General features: G+C 46.2%; 1 protein-coding gene across 5 annotated transcripts in view; it reads left to right on the top strand.

The window, feature by feature from the left end:
- The window catches only part of ALS2CL (ALS2 C-terminal like), a 73,090-nt gene that overhangs the window by 48,856 nt on the left and 3,783 nt on the right, over window positions 1-20,451 (top strand). For all 5 annotated transcript variants that reach the window (XM_075082133.1, XM_075082131.1, XM_075082134.1 and 2 more), the window contains exons 8-23: window positions 1,577-1,653; window positions 3,028-3,094; window positions 3,683-3,879; window positions 6,351-6,416; window positions 7,220-7,318; window positions 8,947-9,105; window positions 9,406-9,517; window positions 11,023-11,100; window positions 12,582-12,709; window positions 13,990-14,163; window positions 14,929-15,022; window positions 15,591-15,748; window positions 17,255-17,323; window positions 18,324-18,497; window positions 19,347-19,389; window positions 19,824-19,885. In XM_075082133.1, the coding sequence (XP_074938234.1) occupies window positions 1,577-1,653; window positions 3,028-3,094; window positions 3,683-3,879; window positions 6,351-6,416; window positions 7,220-7,318; window positions 8,947-9,105; window positions 9,406-9,517; window positions 11,023-11,100; window positions 12,582-12,709; window positions 13,990-14,163; window positions 14,929-15,022; window positions 15,591-15,748; window positions 17,255-17,323; window positions 18,324-18,497; window positions 19,347-19,389; window positions 19,824-19,885 (1,757 nt within the window). The remainder of the gene's footprint in view (window positions 1-1,576; window positions 1,654-3,027; window positions 3,095-3,682; window positions 3,880-6,350; window positions 6,417-7,219; window positions 7,319-8,946; window positions 9,106-9,405; window positions 9,518-11,022; window positions 11,101-12,581; window positions 12,710-13,989; window positions 14,164-14,928; window positions 15,023-15,590; window positions 15,749-17,254; window positions 17,324-18,323; window positions 18,498-19,346; window positions 19,390-19,823; window positions 19,886-20,451) is intronic.

Consider the following 20,451-nt stretch of genomic DNA (forward strand, 5'->3'; position numbering starts at 1 on the left):
AATATGTACTATCCAACCACCATAGGCAACTTTCTAGTAACCCAAGTCCATGCCTGCATATGAATCTGTTGATTTCTCTCCTTGCCTATTCAAAGGGGACATGATGTGTCGTATTACACTGTAAACACTCACGCATAGGACTAAATATGACCTTTCATGGTTGACTCTGCTAGTGGTATAGGAGCAGGAGTTGCAGGTGTTCTTAGGGCTATTTCAGGTATTTAGGGCCTGGGCGTGGGGCAGACAGGGAGTGTCTACAGCCATGGATGGCTAGATGAATAATACCTGTTCAAAGCTGTTCTGCAGCATGTTAACTAAGTCCAGCTTGGCTCGCTCTGACTGACAGCTCCTGTAATCTAGCACGGCTCTCTTCATGTGAACCTCTCTCTGCTTGCTCTTTCGTCATGTGCCAGCCCCTCAGGTGTCCAAACACATGACTGCCTTGTGAACTGATAGATCTTACGGGCTCTTCCAAATATTATGATAATGCTGGGGAGCCCTACGCAGCTTGCAGGGTCTAGGCCTGAGGAAATAGGGTGGTGATTATCTCATCCAACTTTACCTTGTAGATTTCTTAGCGTCATAGTGACCTCTCTGTGAGCAAGTGCCCCAGGCTCCCTTTTATAGCCAGGGGAGGGAACATGCACTATCTGGGTGTGGTTCATCTGACCTATTTCAGATGCTAGAACCAGGATGAGTTGAATCATGTCCTTGACTCCATCGACTAGGACAGGGTAACCAGCTCACACAGAGATATCTGCATTGTAGACACCTCTGTTCAGTCAACGGTTCCCACCCACTATGTCTCATCTGCTGCTATGACTGCTATTGAGGCTTGTGGAGACATAACTGGACTGGGATTGAACTGGTTAGCTTGGGCTTCTAGCAGGGGACTGCTGGTGAGGGCTCTGGTGCTGGGAATCTGAATCTCCCTCCCTTCCTTGTTCCCCCAAATCTGGTAGACACATCAGTGATTGACTGGTGGCGAACTCCATAGTGCTAGTACCTAACCTTGACTACATCCTTACAGACAGCAATTCCGTAGTGTGGGCATCTGGACTTTAGACAGAGAAGGGCAATGTAATATTAAATGCAGCCTTTACCAAGTATTTCAACCATTTTAGTTTCTTCTGTTAGGTGTGCTATTGATCAAAGTAGTGACTCCTTAAATGTTGTACTTGCGGGCTGCTCTCGGCTGTGCCACCTGGAGTCCAAATCCTAGATAGATCATAAGCAAAACTAGGGCATACTGGGTGCCAGGGATGATTCGGGAGTGTTCTCATGTGACAGGGAAGAACCTCTTGTAGAGGTAAGTGCCATCTGAGAAGGTCTGTTACTGTTAGTTGTGGCCATGGCATTATGGCACACTGCTTATAAATGTTAACCAAGCACTTTCTTCCTTCTCCTGCATTTCTTCAGTGTCCAAGGTCTGTCATCGTAGTGTGGGGTAGACGTGTGGACCACAAAAGAGGGAACTTACAGTCCTGCCAGTCTTGCTCTGCTGTTCAATGGATCAACAAAGCAGGGGCAAAGTGTGATGTTTAATAACAGGAGCATCTTGTCCTTTTTGTTCCAGGGAAACAGCTTTCAGAGTTTTGATCTGAAGCTTGTGTGGGTAGATGAAAACTGCACGGAGAAGCCAGTTCCAGGACTGTAAGTGAAAAATTTCCACTTAGAGGGGAAAAAACCGCCAAGTGTTTGACTTGATTGTGAAACTGAGACAACAATTTAAAACTTTGTCTGATCTGCTTTCCAACCAGTGCGATTGGTTCTGGGCTGCGGGTAACTGTAATGCATCTTCAATGGGAGCAGAGCAGCTTGGACTTGCATTGCTTCTGTTTGCTGACACTAAGGGTGTTTAGCCTGGAGAAGAGGGGGCTGAGGGGAGCCCTTCTTGCTCTCTGCAGCTGCCTGAGGGGGGCTGGAGTGAGGGGGGGGCTGGTCTCTGCTCCCAAGTCACCAGTGACAGGGCGAGAGGGAACGGCCTCCAGCTGGGCCAGGGGAGGTTTAGGTTGGGTGTGAGGGAAATGCCTTCCCTGCCAGAGGGGTCAGGGGTTGGCACAGGCTGCCCAGAGAGGTGGGGGAGTCACCGTGCCTGGGGGTATTTAAAAGACATTTAGACGTAGTGCTTCAGGGCATGGCTTAGGAGACATGGTAGTGTTGGGTTGACGGTTGGACTTGGTGATCTTAGAGGTCTTTTCCAACCTTAATGATTCTGTGATGCTATGATCTTGAAATCATGCAGTAATAAAATGGTTTTGACTGCAGACCTAGAGAACAAAGATGAGTTTACTAGTTGAGTACTTCTTCAGAAGGAAAAACTGACTGCAAAAGCACCATTATATTTTGAAGGGCAATGGCAAGAGCAGGAACCGGGGGGCATGGAAAAGAGTGTGGCCAGCAGGGCGAGGGAGGTTCTCCTCCCCCTCTGCTCTGCCCCAGTGAGGCCACACCTGCAGGGCTGCGGCCAGTTCTGGGCCCCCAGTTCAAGAAGGGCAGGGAGCTGCTGGAGCAAGGCCAGCGCAGAGCTGCCAAGGGGATCAGGGGCTGGAGCATCTCCCTGGGGAGGAAAGGCTGAGAGACCTGGGTCTGTTCAGCCTGGAGAAGAGAAGGCTGAGGGGGGTCTCATCAATGCTTATAAATATCTGAAGGGTGGGTGTCAGGGGGATGGGGCCGGGCTCTTTTCAGTGGTGCCCAACGCCAGGCCAAGGGGCCACGGGCACAAGCTGGAACACGGGAAGTTCCCCCTGAACATGAGGACAAAACCCGTCCCTGTGCGGGTGCCAGAGCAGGGGCACAGGCTGCCCAGAGAGGCTGTGGGGTCCCTTCCCTGGAGACATTCACCCCCCGCCTGGACGCGGCCCTGTGCCCCTGCTCTGGGTGTGCCTGCTCAAGCAGGGGTGGGACGGGGTGAGCTCCAGAGGGCCCTTCCAACCCCCGCCATTCTGTGAGTCTGTGATTCTGTGAACTGCTGTTTCACTGAGAAATGTGATATTCATAGTCTCTGTAATGTCTTTTGCTTCACAGGTATGGAGTACGCATTATAACCCCAGAAGAAACGTTCTTTCTCTCTGCCAAAGACCCGCAGATGAAGGTTAGCAGTGACAGGGTGCTTCTATTCCACCTGAAATACCATGTACCAAGCCTTGAAATAGGGGAATGCAATAGAGGGGGATGGCAGCTCTCTTATGGGAGAAAAACACTGAGTGGAAGTTGAAATCTCATTAAGCATCTGGATTTACCTTTCTGATCAGAAGAGAGATGAGTGGGATCTACACCTGTTTAAATAATGCAGCCGAGGCATTTCGTCTGCAATTTTTGCCATTTTAAAATTAATTAAGCAGAATAACAAGCAGTGTGGCTTTTCCCCCGCCCTGCCCCTCTGTGGAGCCAATAACTCTTCAGATGGCCAGAGGTGACTTAGACAGTTGATGGTGGTGAGAGTTGGATTTACATGCATGGAAGTGTTGTGGAGTGGTGCAGTATCCAACTTGCAGGATCCAAGATAACCCATCCTGTTGGTGCTGTAGATGGGCCATAACTCATCAGCCCAGCCAGCTGAACGGCACAGAAGTGATGGGAACCCAGCAGCTTCTTGCTGCTTCTCCTGAAGTACCTCTTGTTGGGAGCTATTTTGCTTTCTTCACTCATTAGTCCAGCACTCCTCTTCCTCTGCCCCCAGGCTGTGTGGCAGTGGAAGCTGAACCAGGCTGTCCGCCAGGCTCTGAATGGGAAGCGAGATTTCCCACTGTGGGGCAAGACTGGCGAAGGCACCAAGCCCCCGTCCTGCCGCTTCTTCACCTACGTCTTCAGGCTGGAGGGCAAGTTCAAGAATGCATCCTACGAGGGCGAGTGGCACTGGGGAAAACCACATGGCAAGTAAGGAGCCTTTTTTGTCCTTTTTCTAAGCAAGAACATGCAAGGGTGGTCCTGCTGTCTTTGTGTAGCACTACCTGGATCCAGTGGATGCACAGGTGGAGGTCCAGATGCCACAGAGTGGCTGTGGGCATGGGGTGATCCATCCCATGCTGAGGGCCTGGACCACAGTCTCTGTGCTGGTGACCTCCCAGGGTGTGCCAGCCTCTCTGGTTCCTGCCTCACTTTGTTTCCAGAGGGAAAACTGGTATTGAGGACAGGTTCAGGGGGCAATTGGGAGATATTTGCTTGCTTTAGGGCTTGGTCAAAGCATGAGTCCTGGCATATGATCTGCTATATTGTAGATGTCTCGCTAGTGACACTGGTTTATGCAATAAATTGTAGAGGCTGACCCTAATAATGTGGTAATGATCACGTTAAAGGTGCTGCATTGGCTTATGCCTGTAGTGAGGACTTAGATTTGAGCTAATGTTTATTTTCAAGGTCTCAGCCTGAGGCATAAAATTTTACCGTCATGATGAAAAAAGAACAACAAAGAGCCTTTGCTTGTGAGTGGTGGAAAAGTTTTATCCTGTGCTATCAAAATATATTTTAATATATCCAAGCTATTGTCAAAGGAATTTAAAACAAGCAAGCAAACAAAAAAAAAGAAGAGACAAATCAATAAATACAAAAGACGCTCATATTTATTTCTCGAGAACATGAGAACCGTTCACTAAATGCAACTGAAGTTTAACAGTGAAAAGGGAATGGTCTGTAAATCAAAGGTGAAATGGTCCCAGCCAAAATAGGATAGAACATAGTCTCTCTTTTTGTGAAGAAACATGAAATATGACCAACCTCCTCAGACACCAAAACAGGCTGATTTGGAACTCTCATACTTCCTGAGTTTTACACAGTTTGTTTAAAGTTGATATTGAAGTAAAAAGGCTGTAGAGATTTGGTTTGAAAAAACCTTAAAATAATCTGAATATCCAAAATCAGAAGCTTAATCCTGAATCTTCTGTGGAAGAGATTGTTCCTTGCCTCATAATAGCATTAAATAGGTGTTTGGAGTAGAACTATGCCTGAGACAGTCCTTTGCGTCACCCTGACCTTCCCTAGCACCTGCACTCCTAACCGAGCTCTGAAAACCACTGCGTGCAGACACAGAGGGACAAGCGCCTCGGCTTGCTCTTTGTCTCCTCCTCTCTTAGGGCTGGAGAAATGAGATGAATAAATACCTCTGCTGCTGCAGATTAAGTGACTTGACTGAGGCATCCCAGGAAATCTGTGGCAGAAATAAGTGACTTCAGATGCTTTTAATGCATGAGCTTTTTAATTGCTTAATTACTAAGCTGGCCTTCCCACTCCTGAAACTGCTCTTCTATGGGAATTGCTTCTAATACAAGGTTACAGGCATTGTAGGAATTACAGGCATTGTACAGGAATTGTCCACCTCTGAGAGAGATGCTGGCATGGCAAAGCACGTGAGCAGAAAGCTGCAGCAGTGTGGATCAGGGCTCTTCAGCCAAAACATCTGCATTCTTCACTGTTCTGTCCCAGGACTCCTGATAACCTGGTGTGGTGGAAGGAGATATTCCCACTGAGAAGCAGCTTAAAGCATCCCCATGGCTGGAGCAGGCATTCTCTGTGGTTTCCTCTATCATACCGGTGAAGCAAAAATATATGTATTAAATCTACTTAAAATTAATCTGACCACTTCCCTGTAAATACCAGAAAAAAGAGCCTGTCTCATGTAGGTGCTTAAAGCAACAGCCTTGGTGAAAGTCAAATAAATGCGTCATGGTTTTGGTACTGTACCATCTCCTGTCGTCTTTGGTTGGGGAATGTGTAGGGAGCTGGCCGTGTCTAGGATGATGCAAGAGTCAAAACAGTGAGTGGGTGGGGGTGGACTGGGAGATGGGGAGGAACATTCACAACGGGGCCCGGCCGTGCAACACTTCGACCATCGCATTGACCATTCCGGGCTCGTTGTTGCATTGTTAACTCATGTAATCATTTCTAGAGCCCACACACAAAACAGAGGGAGAGATGTGATCCCTTTAGGCCAGCGCTTGTCTCCTGTTTTCATAGTGCCTGGCACAATGAGTTCTGGACCACGGTGTCATTATGTTGTCTACAGGGATGTGCCGTGCTGGAACTTCAGCTGGCTTAATCACATGCTGCACTGCAGTTACAACAGGGTCATGTGCAAGGGCTGAAATGGATGACCCAGCAACTCTACAAAATGCTTCTGAGATTAGGGAACTTGGAAGAGGATTCTTCCAGCTCATTCCAGGGCATGTAAACATTATGGTATTTAATCCTTACAGTGCAAGCCAAGGTCTCAGAGGCGCCTGGCAAATATCTGCTCTGTCCCCAGAGGAAATATTTCGATGTTAGCCTTTTTTGAGTTGTGCCTCGATACCTTCTGTTTCAGCTGTGCATGTTGCTGGCGATCTCCCTTGTATAATGCTTGCTTCAAATTGCAGGGGGACACTGAAGTGGCGCGACGGACGCAACCATGTCGGAGATTTCAAAGAGGGCTTGGAGCATGGGTAAGCCTTAAAAAACAGGGGGTTTCTTACTTTCAAAATCAACTAAGAAATGGTACCTCCCAGAGGTACAGGGACACCGGCATCTTGTTAGGGAGACTCTATTCACAGTTACAGGCCAATTCATCTATCCTGTCAAAAAAAGATACGTGGCTCAAGCTTGAGTAGGTTGTAACCTGGGGTGTGCACACATGACCTGTTCAGATGCTGGATTCAGCTGGATTAACCTGAACCCTGATTTCAAAAGCAATGTGAATTTATTAATTTGAAGTACCCTGGAAAAGTTATATTTTAGATATCTCTAAAAACGTCTCTTAAATGAGGAGTTCTGAGGGGACAGAAACCATACTATGAAATTCAAATGTTATTGTTCTAAAACTTTTTGAAAATAAGACTTCCAGATTTCTCAGTTTCTACATTTCTAGTTTCTAGCTTTCTAGAGTTTCAGAATAGGTTAGATTTTTACAGGGAAAAAAATGCCTCAATTAATTTTTGTTGGGATTAAGAAAACTTTTTGTTCAGACCAAAGCAATTGCTTTGGTAGTTTAACTCTGCTCCTAAACTGGGAAGGGGTAGAGAGGGGCAAAAACCAACAACACTGAAAGTAGCTCTACAGAAGGAGTAGTGAGAAACTGTGACTGCAGCTCACAAGGAGATGAGCTCTTCCTTGGATCCAGTCCGTTGACACCTAGAAATAGTGTTAGAGGTAGAGGTGATCCGTTTGGGAATCTCGAAGGTTCTTAGTTTTTAAACTTCACCCAGTACAATGAAGTCACCTTTTCCCATGCTGACCTCTGACCCTGTAGGTTTGGAATATGCCTCGTCCCACGCCGATCCGAAGACCGGTATGACTGCTATAAGTGCCACTGGTACGAGGGCAAGATGAGAGGCTACGGAATCTGTGAGTAAGTAAAACCCAAAGACAGACTCTGGGAAAAAAGGGGGCTCCGCATGTTCAAAGGGTGAAATGCTCCCACCCCACTGTGGAAGGCTCAGTCACAGTGTAAAACCCAGGGTAACTCAGGCGCCAGAAGCTTTTCCTTTGGAGATGGGCAGTGTGGCTTCCTCACAAGCCCTGGGTCTCCTGAGCATTAGGATAGTAAGAGCTTCTCTGCAGGCTATGACCATTGTATCTACCTGACATAGTGTTCTCTGCACCCTATAGGTGAGGATGTAATTTTGCATTCATGCCTGTGGTTGCAGAGCAGAGAGCAGCGGTGTGCCGTCAGCCCTCGACAGACCTGATGGAGCGCACAGCTCTCTGCCTCTCCTGGCCATGCTATCGGGACTAACTCTTGTATAGCATAATCCCTTAATGATGGATGGGATTGTTGGTCACGGAGTCATAACTGTTTTTCTGAACTGCTGCAGGGAGCTGGTTCCCCCAGTTGGCTTTTTTATTTCTTTGCTTGCTCAAATTCTGAGCTTAAGCCCAGAACTTAACTTAAGAAATGGAATCCAAGGGTTTCTTTTTTACTCATCAAAATGCTTCTGGAAACAGCCATTTGCACACCTGTGTCTCAAAGTGCTGCTGGGAATTTGGATGGAGCCCAGTCTGCAAAACACTGTATTGGGGGCCCTTGGTGGTGTCCCTGCTTTACCCACTTAGAAGGCCAGAAATGGCTGTGGATGCCTGCTCAGCACGTTGTAGGTACAAACCGGTTTCATTTGCAGCCTATGGGGTTAAGTGGACAGGGCCAGCTTGCTTTGTTTATGTAGCAGTGAGCGCCATCCTCGTTTTTGCTTAGGTCATCCATGGCTTGTGGCCAAATGGGTTGGCCAATGTGAAGACTGGACTGCCCGTTGTTACTGCGTGTACTTAGCCCTGCTTTCACTGAGCCAGCTGTGGCGAAGGAAAGCACACAGTCCACCTTCCCAGCTGCTTACTATGGGATAGGCTGTCTTCCTTCCTAGAAACCTGCTTGTTGTGCTCCTTATTGAGGAGTCAAACTCAGAGTACAGGACATGCAGAAGTCTCTAGGGAACTTGGAGCCAACTGAGCAGTGCTGCAATAGTGTCTCTGGTGTCAGATGTTAGAGCATGTTCATAGTTATAGATGATTGCTCTGCTTAGCGTGCTTTCTCTGCTGTAGCAGTGAAGATCTGCTGGCCAGCATGGACAGAGCTGGGGCACACTTCTCCCAGGGAGATGAGCCCAGGAGAAGGGGTGGTTGGTGAGCGTAGAAAGGTGAAGGCAGATCTGGCTTCCTGCTTGATCTGATCTATTCCCACTCTGGATTAACCAGTGGTTGGTGTGACCTGGCTGGAGCGAGGTCAAGGACCAAGTGGCCTCTCCCAGGACAATTGCAAGCCTAAGTGTTGTGTCCTTAGATAACACTGAAAGCTAACTGTGGAGTGACTAGCTTGGGTGATGCATATTCCTAATAGTGAACAACTACAGGCTGTAGACCTATCAGTCAAACATTGGAATATTTAGCAGGTCAGTGAGCCTAATCTACTCACCTTTCCGCCTTCCTACTCCAATAGTAGCTATCAAATAGTCACACTCTTAAATTCTGTCTCTCTCCTTGCAGGTATGGGAATGATATGGTCTACAAAGGTTACTTCAAAGACAACGTGCGTCAAGGATTTGGGATACTGGAGAACCTCTCAGCTGAGCATCCATTTAAATACACAGGACAGTGGGAAAATGACAAGAAGAATGGATATGGAGTCTGGGAAGACAGAGATAGGTAAAGGTGGTATAGATCAGAGCTGGCTTTAAGTGCCTGACAGTTTTGTCCCTCTATTGGCAGGGGTAAAGCTTCATGTTTTGATGGGAGGACTTGGGGATGAAGGGGGATGTGTTCAGCCTCTGCTATAAGGCTTGAACTCCTGGGGGAGCATTATATGAATTGAGTTTGTGCAGTACATCTGGCACTTGTGCTGCATAAAGCATTATATCAGGTAAAACTAGTCTCAGTGATACATCAAATTGACTAAGAACTAATAAAATGGGTAAAAACCATAATTTGTTTTCTGTTGCATTCCAGAGGGGAGAGATACATAGGGACATGGCTCGATGATCACAAACATGGACAAGGCATTGTGGTAACCCAGTCAGGTGTCTGCTATCAAAGAACATTTCATGCTGATAAAATGGTGGTGAGTACCCATTTTCAGTGGACTTTCTAGATTGGTGGGACATGGAAATCCCCATCAAGGGCAAGATTAAGATTTCACTTCATAATTAATCTTTGAGGGAAAATGGAAAGCAAAAAAACTTAAGCATTGATGTTTTACCACAACAATGTTTTTGAAGAACAAGGCCTAGATGAAGTTTTGTTTCTTATCACCTTCCTGAGGTGCAGGTAGGAACTAGATGTGAGGCTGTTGCTTCTCCTTGCTCATGCTAAGGCACATTCTAGGTCTGGCTGTTTGACTGACTATGAGGTCACAATTACAGACTGCATTATAGAACGCATATATGAAGTGCGCAGTTACATATGATACTGCATCTATCTTTGAGATCATTAAGTCTTTACCTTTCCAGTGTGAGCTTACCTAAGACAAGTTGGCTGCCCAGTTAGTTGGAAGTGTAGATGTTGGTGGGGAAAGCAAAAAGGATTGGCATCGTCAGAACCGGCTTGGAAATAAAAGCATTTCTTCTCATGAAAAATACGCACTTAAAAAAACAAACAACCCCTTCCCCACTCACCAATTTAGGACAAAATGTTTAGCATGGAAACTTTGTCGGAAGGGCTTTCCACAAAAACTCCATCTGCAGGGAACCAAAATAAAGCTGTCTTTTGGCCTGCCAGCTGCCAAAGGCTCCTATAACTTCACAAGGCTTCCGGGTGGGGAGCAGTCACTTCAGTTTTCCTAGTGGAAAATTGGTATGGCCAAGAAGCTTCCCTTGGAAACCTTTTATTTTTGCCAGAAAGGGTGCTTTCCATCAAGAAAACCATTCCAGTGGAAAATGTGTTACAGCTCTAAAAGTGACCGCATTTTCTGGCTGGTATGGGTAGATACAAACCTTCGGGCCCAAACCATGGGCTGAGCCCCAACAAGAAAAATCTTCCCCTATTGTTATAAACTATCCTGTGCCTGTACTGCATCTCGGTGCTCCTTCTTTAAGGTCTTTTCCAACCTAAATGATCCTATGATTCTGTGAAGCAGCCGTGGGAGCTGGGAGGTAACGGAACGAGTCATTTTACAAATGCTTAGGAGCAGCTTATTAAAGCCCTGTTGACTGCACAGCAAGGGACGAAGCTAATTCTACATAGCAGCTGCCTTCCTCTTTTCTCTTCACCGTCTTGCAAACAATGACACAATTGGTTACAATCACCAATCATAGGATTGGGAGGACCACAAGTTTGACCCGTGTGGCAACTCTTGGTCACTGTTCTTAGTTTGTTCCTTCTTCTAGAGAAATGAATGTAATAGTGTTTAAAACCTCCTGACTACCCCGTACTTCTCTGTGCAGTGATGCCTCAGGGCTTATCTCTAGAGCACCTCCTTGCTTTTCTCTTGAGCACTGCAGTGCTATGTTGGGCTTTCAAAAAGGTTCTCAGAATTGACCACCCATAAATATTCCAAGCCAGTGGCTGTTTCTGGATGAACCTAAGTAGGTAGGAAATTAATGTCATGAATTCTGCTTTCAAATAAAGGGTTCTGGGATTCTGCTCTTGGAGGATGACTCTGTCTACGAAGGCAACTTCACGGAAGATCTTACATTTGTTGGAAAGGTGAGCACTTTCTTCATCTCAATCTTTCTATCCAGTTGCTTGCTTTCCAGAAGGGCTGATGGATTCATCTTCAAAGTTAATACCCTCCTGCTCCAATTCCCCCAGAAAATAACTTGTTTTACCCCCCTATTATCAGTCTCCTTCACAGAAGGAAGGCTGCAGCTGAGAGGCTTCAGGTAGCTGGGGGCTTTGTGCATTGTTTTGGTTTTTACTGTTTTGTTTACACTGAGGGTTTTGGGTTTTTTGTTGTTTGTGGGACATTCTTGGCTGTGCTTCGCAGCTGCAGTCGGGATGCTTTTGTATTTTTAGAATAAATGTTTTAGCCTTTGTAGTGGTTGGGAACAGAGGAAATGATGTGTAAACCAAACGGAGTTGCAGTATCAGCTCTACGCTGATGTAACAGAGATGTTAACAAAGCTGAGGGATCTTGGAAGGTTAATTTTGCAATGTGAACACTGCGCCGGTACATTCAACATTTCGTAGTTGATCTTGAACAGAAATATCTGGTCAAACTGCTCACGAAGTGCCCCATTGCAGGGAAAACTAGTCCTCGAGCTTGTTACAGAAATCTGTGATGAGTCTGACAGGAAGTGTGTTGTTATATCAGACTGAGTGGATGTCAAAATAGACACTTGGTAATGTTTGCAAATGAGATCTGTCATTTACTGACTTGTCATGGGAGGAACAGTTTGACATCATCTTCTTCAGCCAGAAGACTGGGGGTGGATCTTGTAGAGGCTGATTATAGTGCTTAGATACTGCTTCTTCCAAAATTAATGTTTAGTTTGATCAATTAATCTAGAAAAAAAAAAACCTGTTTTTTATCTAAAGATGGAGTGCCTCCTGCTCTTAGCAATAAGGATTTCAGAATCGTATTCAAAGCCAGAGAAGTTACAATATTGCTTGGCTTTGGATTCGATCTAATTAAAATCTCTGACTTTGAATCAAGCTACTGCATGTCTCTGCATTTGCCTCAGAGAATTTAAGGTTTGTTTTGGTAGCAGCAAACATTTTGAAAGCGTTTATAGTGAATATTATATGATTCCGCCTCCCTGTGAGGCCAAACTTGGTTGTGGTTTTAACAAGCAGAGGAAAAACAGAGGAGAACTTGAAGTTTCATGTGTTCGCTCTAGGTCAGAAATAACCATTGTAAAATTTAAGCCAGCAAATTTTATAAAGCAAAGAAGACTTGGGTATTTGTAAAGCATGATGCATATGTTTTACTCGGCAATCGTGGTGGTCTTTCCCCTCCAGAATCCTTTGTGTCACTCAATAACAAGGGTGTGTTGTCTCCACTGACTGCTGCCTTAATGACGCTATTGCTTTGGGTGCTGGAAATGTGCACCTCCACGCTGGAAGTTGTTCTTAGCCACCATTTCAGGAGTTGGCTCTGTTGAAAAGAGAATTTGAGATCTCAATCCAGCTTGTTTCCTCTCTCTAATGAGATCTTGGCAGAATAACCCTTTATTTCTCCATTGCAGGGAAAGCTGTCATTTGCCAATGGCTTCATTCTGGAGGGAACATTTACTAACAAATCGGGCCAAGGCCTTCAGACGCACGGCATCCTGAACACGTCGAACGAGCAGCTGGATGACAGGATAACCAAAGCGTGAGCAGCAAGAGCTGACTTCTCGGGTTGCGGCTTGTATTTTGACTCTACCTAGAGGACCACCGGATCAATCCCTACAGGGATCAAGGCAGTCCTTGATGAAAGAGTTGATCTAAAACCAGGTTGATATGCAAGGAGAGAAAGAGGAAAGGAGAGCACAGTTTGTAATTTAATCTTAAAGCCACATAGGAAGCAGAAAACAGATGTTCTACTCCCATCCTGCCGCTGTCCATCCAGAGATAGTCCCAGCTTCAGACTAGCGTGGGTTTTGGAGGCTTAACATTTTCAGTGCCTCGTGTGTGTGTGTGTGGGCACGCACACGCATTTCTGTGTCTATACACAGACAGGTCTGGTGCTATACAGGCAAAGCTGGGCTGCTAAAATGCATCACTTGCTCCTTTCCTGTCTCTGTGCTACTAGGTGAATATTCCTAGCTGATATTGTAGAGGTAGGGAAGCTACCAAAAATCAAGACATGAAGCACAGCACATGAAGCTCTGAAGAGGTTGAATTGGGTAGCGCTCTATGTGGAGGAAGGCTGCGGAGGCAGGATCAAAGCTTCACAGAGTACTGACGCTGCTTTGGCAGGCAATGGTGTGAACACAGGGCAGGGGTAACTGAGCTGAAGCTACCGGGCCACATCCTTTGGTGTAAACTCTAATCCTCAGGGCTGAACCCTGCAAAGGGATGCTCTGGTTGCCAGGCTGAAGGGCCTGGGTTCAGCCAGTTTAACCCAAATGAGGGAGTCGCAGTGGGAAAGACAGCTGCCTGTCCTCTGAGGGGAATACCTCTCGAAAAACCCCATTCAATTTCCTCCTCAAAACATTGCCAGAGTATCTGGAAACATTTACATCAGAGTATTTATGTTACAGAAACAGCTCCTGTTTCCTGTGCTTCTCAGATAACAATAACTATGGTGGTTGTTGCTCAGCCGTTGTCTTCCTATCAGTGTTTTCTGCAAGCTTTCCATTGAAATAAATAGTCTATTTTTAAAAACATCCATAAGTAGAGCAGAAAGCCTGTGGTCAATTCACCAGCAAAGATTCAGATTATTGATGTACCATGCACCAGGAATTTTTCATCACTCAAAGTACCTCGTTGCCAGGACAATAGCCTTGAGTTACTTTTCATTGAATTATCAGTTAGGCACTGCCATCTTTCTCTGCTCCTATAGTTCTTGTCTTAAAATCTGATTCTGGAGAACCTTCCACATTTGAAGGTGAAGTCTGAAATAATTGAGGAGGGACACCGAAAAGCCTAATGCCGTGTTATGTTGTGCAGTCAGCTGGGCCTCAAGGAGTTTCCAGTAGAGAAGAGATGGAAGGGAATCTACGACCAGTTCCTGGAGTTCATCCATTCTGGCTGCAAAGAAGAAACGGAGGAGTCTTTCACGGGGTTCCACATACAAACGAGCAAGGAGCTGCGGAAATCTCAGGAGTACCTCTTCTGCCAAAGGTATGAGTATCGCATGCTCCCATTGCAATAGAGCAGCCCATTCGTGTAGAGAGGGTAATGGTTTACATTAGGGTCTGCCATGTGCTAAAGTTATGAACCCAAGCATTATCCAGTTGTTCCTGCTCATGAGACAGGAGAATGAATTTTAAGCCTGAATTAAAGGTTGTGTTGTTGAGACTGATTTTTACAAGTGAAAACTTGGATGGGATTCATCTGATTAAATATGACTGACAGAGCAGGGGCACAGGCTGCCCAGGGAGGCTGTGGGGTCCCTTCCCTGGAGACATTCACACCCAGCCTGGACGCGGCCCTGTGCCCCCTGCTCTGGGGGTGCCTGCTCAAGCAGGGGGTGGGACAGGGTGAGCTCCAGAGGGCCCTTCCAAGCCCCACCAGTCTGGGATTCTGTGAAATATAAGCATCTGCACATGACTGAGTCATCACTGGCTCCTCTTGTATCTGAGGGAGATGTAGCCGACATCATCAGCTGATGCAGAGCAAACTCATCTCCCCTTAAGAAAATATCTAAAATAGATAAGACGAGCATGTGCAGGATACAACTCAGGCTGGTTGTAAGGGGAGCTGAAGGCGATGAATTTAGATAATTACACGTGCTGTAAGTCAGTGGGGCAATTCCATTGAAAGGGTAGATAAAAATTCATTTGTGCTAATAGTCTTAGTTCCCCCTGGTATCCACCTGCGATACCACTTGGGATTTATCCCAGTGCTTCACTCTGTGGTTTTCCGTTCTCACCTCTAATTTTTCAGGGGGACTGAGGACATATCCTGGAAGATAGAGGATATTCTTGAAGAGCTTGTCCAGCACCAGGGGCTGGAGTCACTACAGGGTTATTTAGAGAAGGTAAAGTTTAAAGCCATAATGATGCACGTCTGTCCACCAGACACAGGCACAGGTTGTAGCAACTTTCTGTTAGCACATATAACATTGCCAGTGACTTCAAGAGTCCTCTCTAAATTATGTTTGAATACCTATTTGTGAATAAGAGTGTTATCCTTCACAATTTTTGGGCACTCATTTTGCGTACAGCTATACAGGAAGTGATGCTAAAGCTTCGCTCTTGGTTCTCAAATTGTGTCAGGGAATAACCAGCTGCTGGAAATTATTAATAAACTTCCATGCACTCTCCGTGGTTGTTTTTCATTCAGCCAGCCTTTTCCTGAAGTATCCTTTACTCTGTCTTGACTATCACAGCAAATCCCATCAGAACAGCAAGTTCCGCTAAGCATATTTCTGCCTGATAATGGGAGGGGAATGGGCTTGTGGCAGTGGAAATAGACCAAGATTATAGTTGATTACCTCCAGGCTTGTTCTTCTTTGCTGACAAGAGAAGGTTGGGTGGGCTTTCAGTGTTATCCTCTACTAAATGCAAGGGTTGACTTGTAAAATTCTATTTTCTTCTGTCATGCAGGCATTGAAGTCTTCCCTGCACCCCCTGGGAAAGCTGCTGAAGGCCTTGACGATAGCTTTTCAGGCAACGTATTCTGGGATTGGGGCCAACAGGCACTTGCTGACTATGGCACAAGAGGAAGTCAAGTACTACGCAAAGAAAATATGGGAGTTCTACCAGTAAGTCAAGCACGCTGAGTCCTTCCAATGGGTATGGGCATAGAGGGATTGTGGAGTAGACCATTGGGATCAGTTTTTTCAGGAGACAGGGCTGCTTTATTTCACAGCGTATTTCTTGGAAGACTTAGTGCTAGGTAAAGAGTTATTGGTGAGTAATGGTGAGTAAATGGTGCTTGATAAAGAGTATTTTGCAATAACTAAGGTCATATGGACCTGGGAAACCATTATTATGCCCATTGCTCAGTACATGACCCAGGGGCTTTAATGTGATTAAATCTCACTGAGTTAGGGCATCTCAATGAGCTGTTGCCCATAACAAGCCAGTAACAAGCCAATTAGACAAGCACAAATATGAGCAAGAAACCTCACTAAGTAACGAGGACAGCAAAGTATATCAGAGCACACAACAGTGCTGTTCGATCCATGTTTGAATGAAAAATAGCTTAAGCTTAACGTGCCTCAACTCAACAGGAGTTAAGAACATGCAGTGTAAGCGCATTTTTGAGGCTCGGCTGATGTGGGTAGCGACTCTAAAATGAAGTTGTTCAGTTGTGTGGTTGTGCCCATGGGTAATTAAGGACCGGATCAAAGGCATGATTGGGGTTTGAATATCTTTTAGGAGAAGGTACAAGAAAGGCCGCAGTAGGCAGAGGTGGGGAACTCTGCCTCTAGCTGCACTCAGGGTGGTATTGCCTTAAAAATAAGAGGTTGGACGAAAGCTGTGTTGTTATCAGTGTAGCCTTGTGTGCTTGAGGAAGGCTGCCAGCTCTGTGATGAGGGGTTGGCTGTCCCGGAGCAGTCTGAGAACAGCAGCACGGCTGATGGGAACAAGTCAGATTTGATTTGGGTCATCCGAGCTGCGTTCATGAACAGCACAACAGGGCTGACAGCCTGAGCACTGGTTCATGTGAAGGTGTGTCTGAGCTCAGTGCATACCTTGGAAAGCTTGCTTCATGTCTCAAGACCTTTCAGGTGCAGTGTGGGGAGGGACACCCATCTTGTTCTGTTGTGCCCCTAGCTAAGTTTCCTAGGCTGATACTTCTACACCAGAAAAAGGCAAACCCTCCTTAGCCTCATTTTAAGATTATGAAGTTTTGGCTTGGAAATATCAAGACAAACCCAAGCGACTCTTTCAGAGTATGAACATCCTCTAATATTCATAGATGGATTAGAGAATCAGTTGGTATGATGGGTCCTGAAACCTCATGTCCCTTGAGTGGGAGTACAAGGAGATGGTGCTCGGTGCAGACCGTGGTTAGGATCTCCAGAGTGACCACCCTGCTTTGAGACTTTTGAAACACTTATTCATTCCTTGCAGCTCCTGCTGGTAATGGAGAAAGCCCTCAAACAGTGACACGTGAATACTAAAACATCACCGCAGGGATTACAGAGCTTTACTGATACCCTACTAGATGCTGGGACACCCGAGTTCCTCACCTGTTAATAACAAATTACCCTTAAAAAAAGGAGGGAGGGAACTAAACCTCGGTTCTGCTCCTCTTCTAGGGGTTTGCTCCATCTGGCACTGGAACAGAAAGGCCAACTGCCTGCAAAGTGCGTGGATGGAGATACAAGGTATGTGTCACCACTGGTTGTTTAAATTTTAAGCTGCTTGAGCATATGGGGTATCTTCTAAAATACATTAAGTACTGGACTGTTTGCTTTTGTCCGTTTGAGTCAGGTTTAGTGCCCACACTTCTCTCTGAGTGCCAAGCTTTCGGTTGCTCTGCTTGAGGCATGACAGCAACTTCTAATCATGCTCTGCAGCAGAATAGAGTGGTGAGTTGGAGGTGTGTGTGGTACTCAGCCTTGCAAGACCACCCACACCCCGTGCTGCATGACTGTGTGTGAGACAGCACGTAGTAGTGCTGGGACTGCTTTGCATTAGTCACAGGAGCTTGTTCATTGTGGGGATGGTGACTTTCATACCGGCACTGAGAGAAAGGCAGACCTGGAAATAGGGAGTACAGCTGGGGAAATGTGGCAGAGGAGCTAGAAGACATGATGTTCTTAGAATGAGAAGGTAGGAACAGTTGTGGCAGGCCCAGGTTTGGGGGTGGGAAGAAGCGTCTTTGTTCAGCTGTCCCCATTTGGTCTGGATTTCTCCTTGCTCTAATCTGCAGCCATCCCCACTTGGGCTGAATGAAGCCAAGAGGTTGGTGGAATGGTAAGCAGCTGGAAAAGGGTTCTATCTTAATTTATTTGGTCTTTGTCCCATGAGAAATAAGAAGTACTCTACGGAAACAGCTCAGAAAGAACACCTGGAGATAGGTCTCTGGTGCTCCAGGTTTCTCCCACTGACTAAGGAGATCGTGTGGAGAAACAGTACCCTGTCCTGTCCTACTGCATAAGATCCACTTGCAACTTCAGCTTGTGGGCACACACATGAGAGTGTTCTGTAGGTCACTACTGTCCAACCGTGACACTGAACTCAAGGTTGGGGAAGGAGGGGAGGACAAGGAGAACACCTTGCAGTCTCAGAAGCTGCCTCTTCCATTGTGTGTTTTGTGGCTCTCGGTAATACCAAGGTTATAAGTCTCACTGTAGGACTCTGCTTTACTCTTCTCCGCTATAGTGACCAGAAGGCATGCAGTGTGGTCCTGCCGCTGATCTTGCCCTGCTTCTACCCCGAGCTTTTCATGCTCTACATGCTCTACCATGAAAGAGAAGATGACCTCTACTGCCAAGGGATCGTGGACCTAAGTCTGTTTCCTGACATCAAGCTGCTAGAGTTTCTGGATGTGCAGAAGTGAGTGACGTTTTTTCATCCCAGGATGCAACCCCATGATACCAGCTGGGAAGGTAGAAGATAGCCGCTGGGGAAAGCTCTGATGGTATAGGAGGAATCAACATATAACCTGTTCCTGGGTCCATCACTGGCTGTAGCACTGAAGTTTTTCCTAGGCTGCCAGAGGAAGTTGTGTTGTGGAGTGCCTGCAACACTGTCTGGAGGGACAACACTGACTAGTGCAAAGCTGCTATTTTCTGTACTAATTTTCATTTTTGTGTAGCAAAAATCTTTTCTAGCTCACCAAACAAATGGTTTGCTCCAACTCAGAACCAATCAGAGTTTATAAGTGTGCCTTAGAAAGGTCCATCCAATGGTATCTGCTGTAAGTGTCTCAAGGCAGGGGAAAGGCTGTGGAGCCAGATGCTTCCTTCCTCCGTTCCTGCAGCTAGATCCGTCTTTGGAAGAGACATGTGAGGAGCGGTGACTCAGACTCCAGAGGCATGTCAGCTTCTCTAATCCACCATCATCTGCAGCTCAGGGGCTTAAGCAGGGTAGGAGACCCAGAATCTCAATTTGGCCATTTGATTCAGTGTAGACTCAGTGAAAGGAATTTGAAAGGTCCAGAACTCCCCATTGATTATTACAGGAGCATCTGTGAGTAAAATGAACCCTATACTCAGGTTAATGAGTCTAAGCTGTTAATTATTCCTGTAGCAGGGTAATGAGAGGAGCAAACTCAGCCTCATGCACCTACAAGACTTTAGCATCACTTTGGACGAGGAGATAAAAACAGTCAAAACTGACTTAGGGTGGAGTTAAGACATGGGAATCTGCCTTCTAAACCCTCTCTCTGTGATGTCCTTTCAGACACCTCTGGCCTCTGAAGGATCTGACCCTGACAACCAACCAGGTAAGAAATGAGGCTAAGAGCTAGTTTTGGTGTGTTTGTGAGATGGTTTTGGGGCTACATGCTGGTGCTGGCTAATGATGGAGCTTCACCTAAGTAACCACAGGACAGCCTGTACTCAGAAATCAGAGCTACGTGACATGTGTTGATTAGTTATGATCTGTAGCTACTGCATATGGATTTCCATGGATGGGAATATAAGCTCTGCATAGGATTGCTTTGTAATGCTCTGCTTGGCGGCGTTTCAAAGACATCTGTGTTCAGAGTGGCTCTGTAGATGCCTAATTGTGTTCACAGTGGTACTGCCTACAACAGCTTTATCTTGTCCTCCTCTGTGGGCAGCAAACATGCTCCTTTCGGGTCCAGCGCTGAGAAGCCATGCGGTGGCTCTTGGAGAGATGCCCTTACAGAGGCACAACTCTTTGTTTCCCTTTCAGAGGCGGTCGCTTGTCAAAGACAAGTGTTTCCTGTCTGCCACAGAGTGTTTGCAGAAGCTGATGTAAGTCACTATCCATAACCTCCGACTGACAGCCAGAGCTGGTGGGGATTTTCTGTGTTCTGGGAAATGCTGTAAATTTACACCTGTTTACAAAAGCATATCTGGGTCAGCCTGCAAGATAATTTAAAGAAAAGTAATTTGTGACATTATTTCAGTTGAAAAGAAAAAGTAACTTCTGTAGAACTATTTTTCTCTCCCCAAAATTGTCAAGACAATATCTAGTGTGTTTAAATGCAACCCTCCCCTGGCAAATATCCCCCCTTAATTTTGCGGAGACGTTCCTACACAAAATATGTCTTGGATGAAACGGAGTTCACTCATGTCAGTGTGCATAGCAAACTGGGCCTGGTTGTGACTGCGTGACCACGATAAAGCCCATTTCTCTAGACACACGGAGCTATATGAGGGTTACCCATGCAGTGTGGCGTCCCAAGGTGTTAACGTAGCAAAGCAGAGGGGGTGGTGCTGCAGTAATGAGTGGGAAGGAAGAAAAAGGAGAGCAGGGGGGTGTTGTGGGATCCATCTGACAGGAGTTCTCAGGTCCCTAAGTACGCTAGGCCTGGGGA

Source organism: Phalacrocorax aristotelis, chromosome 2, assembly GCF_949628215.1.
Source record: "Phalacrocorax aristotelis chromosome 2, bGulAri2.1, whole genome shotgun sequence".
NCBI classification, from domain to species: domain Eukaryota; kingdom Metazoa; phylum Chordata; class Aves; order Suliformes; family Phalacrocoracidae; genus Phalacrocorax; species Phalacrocorax aristotelis.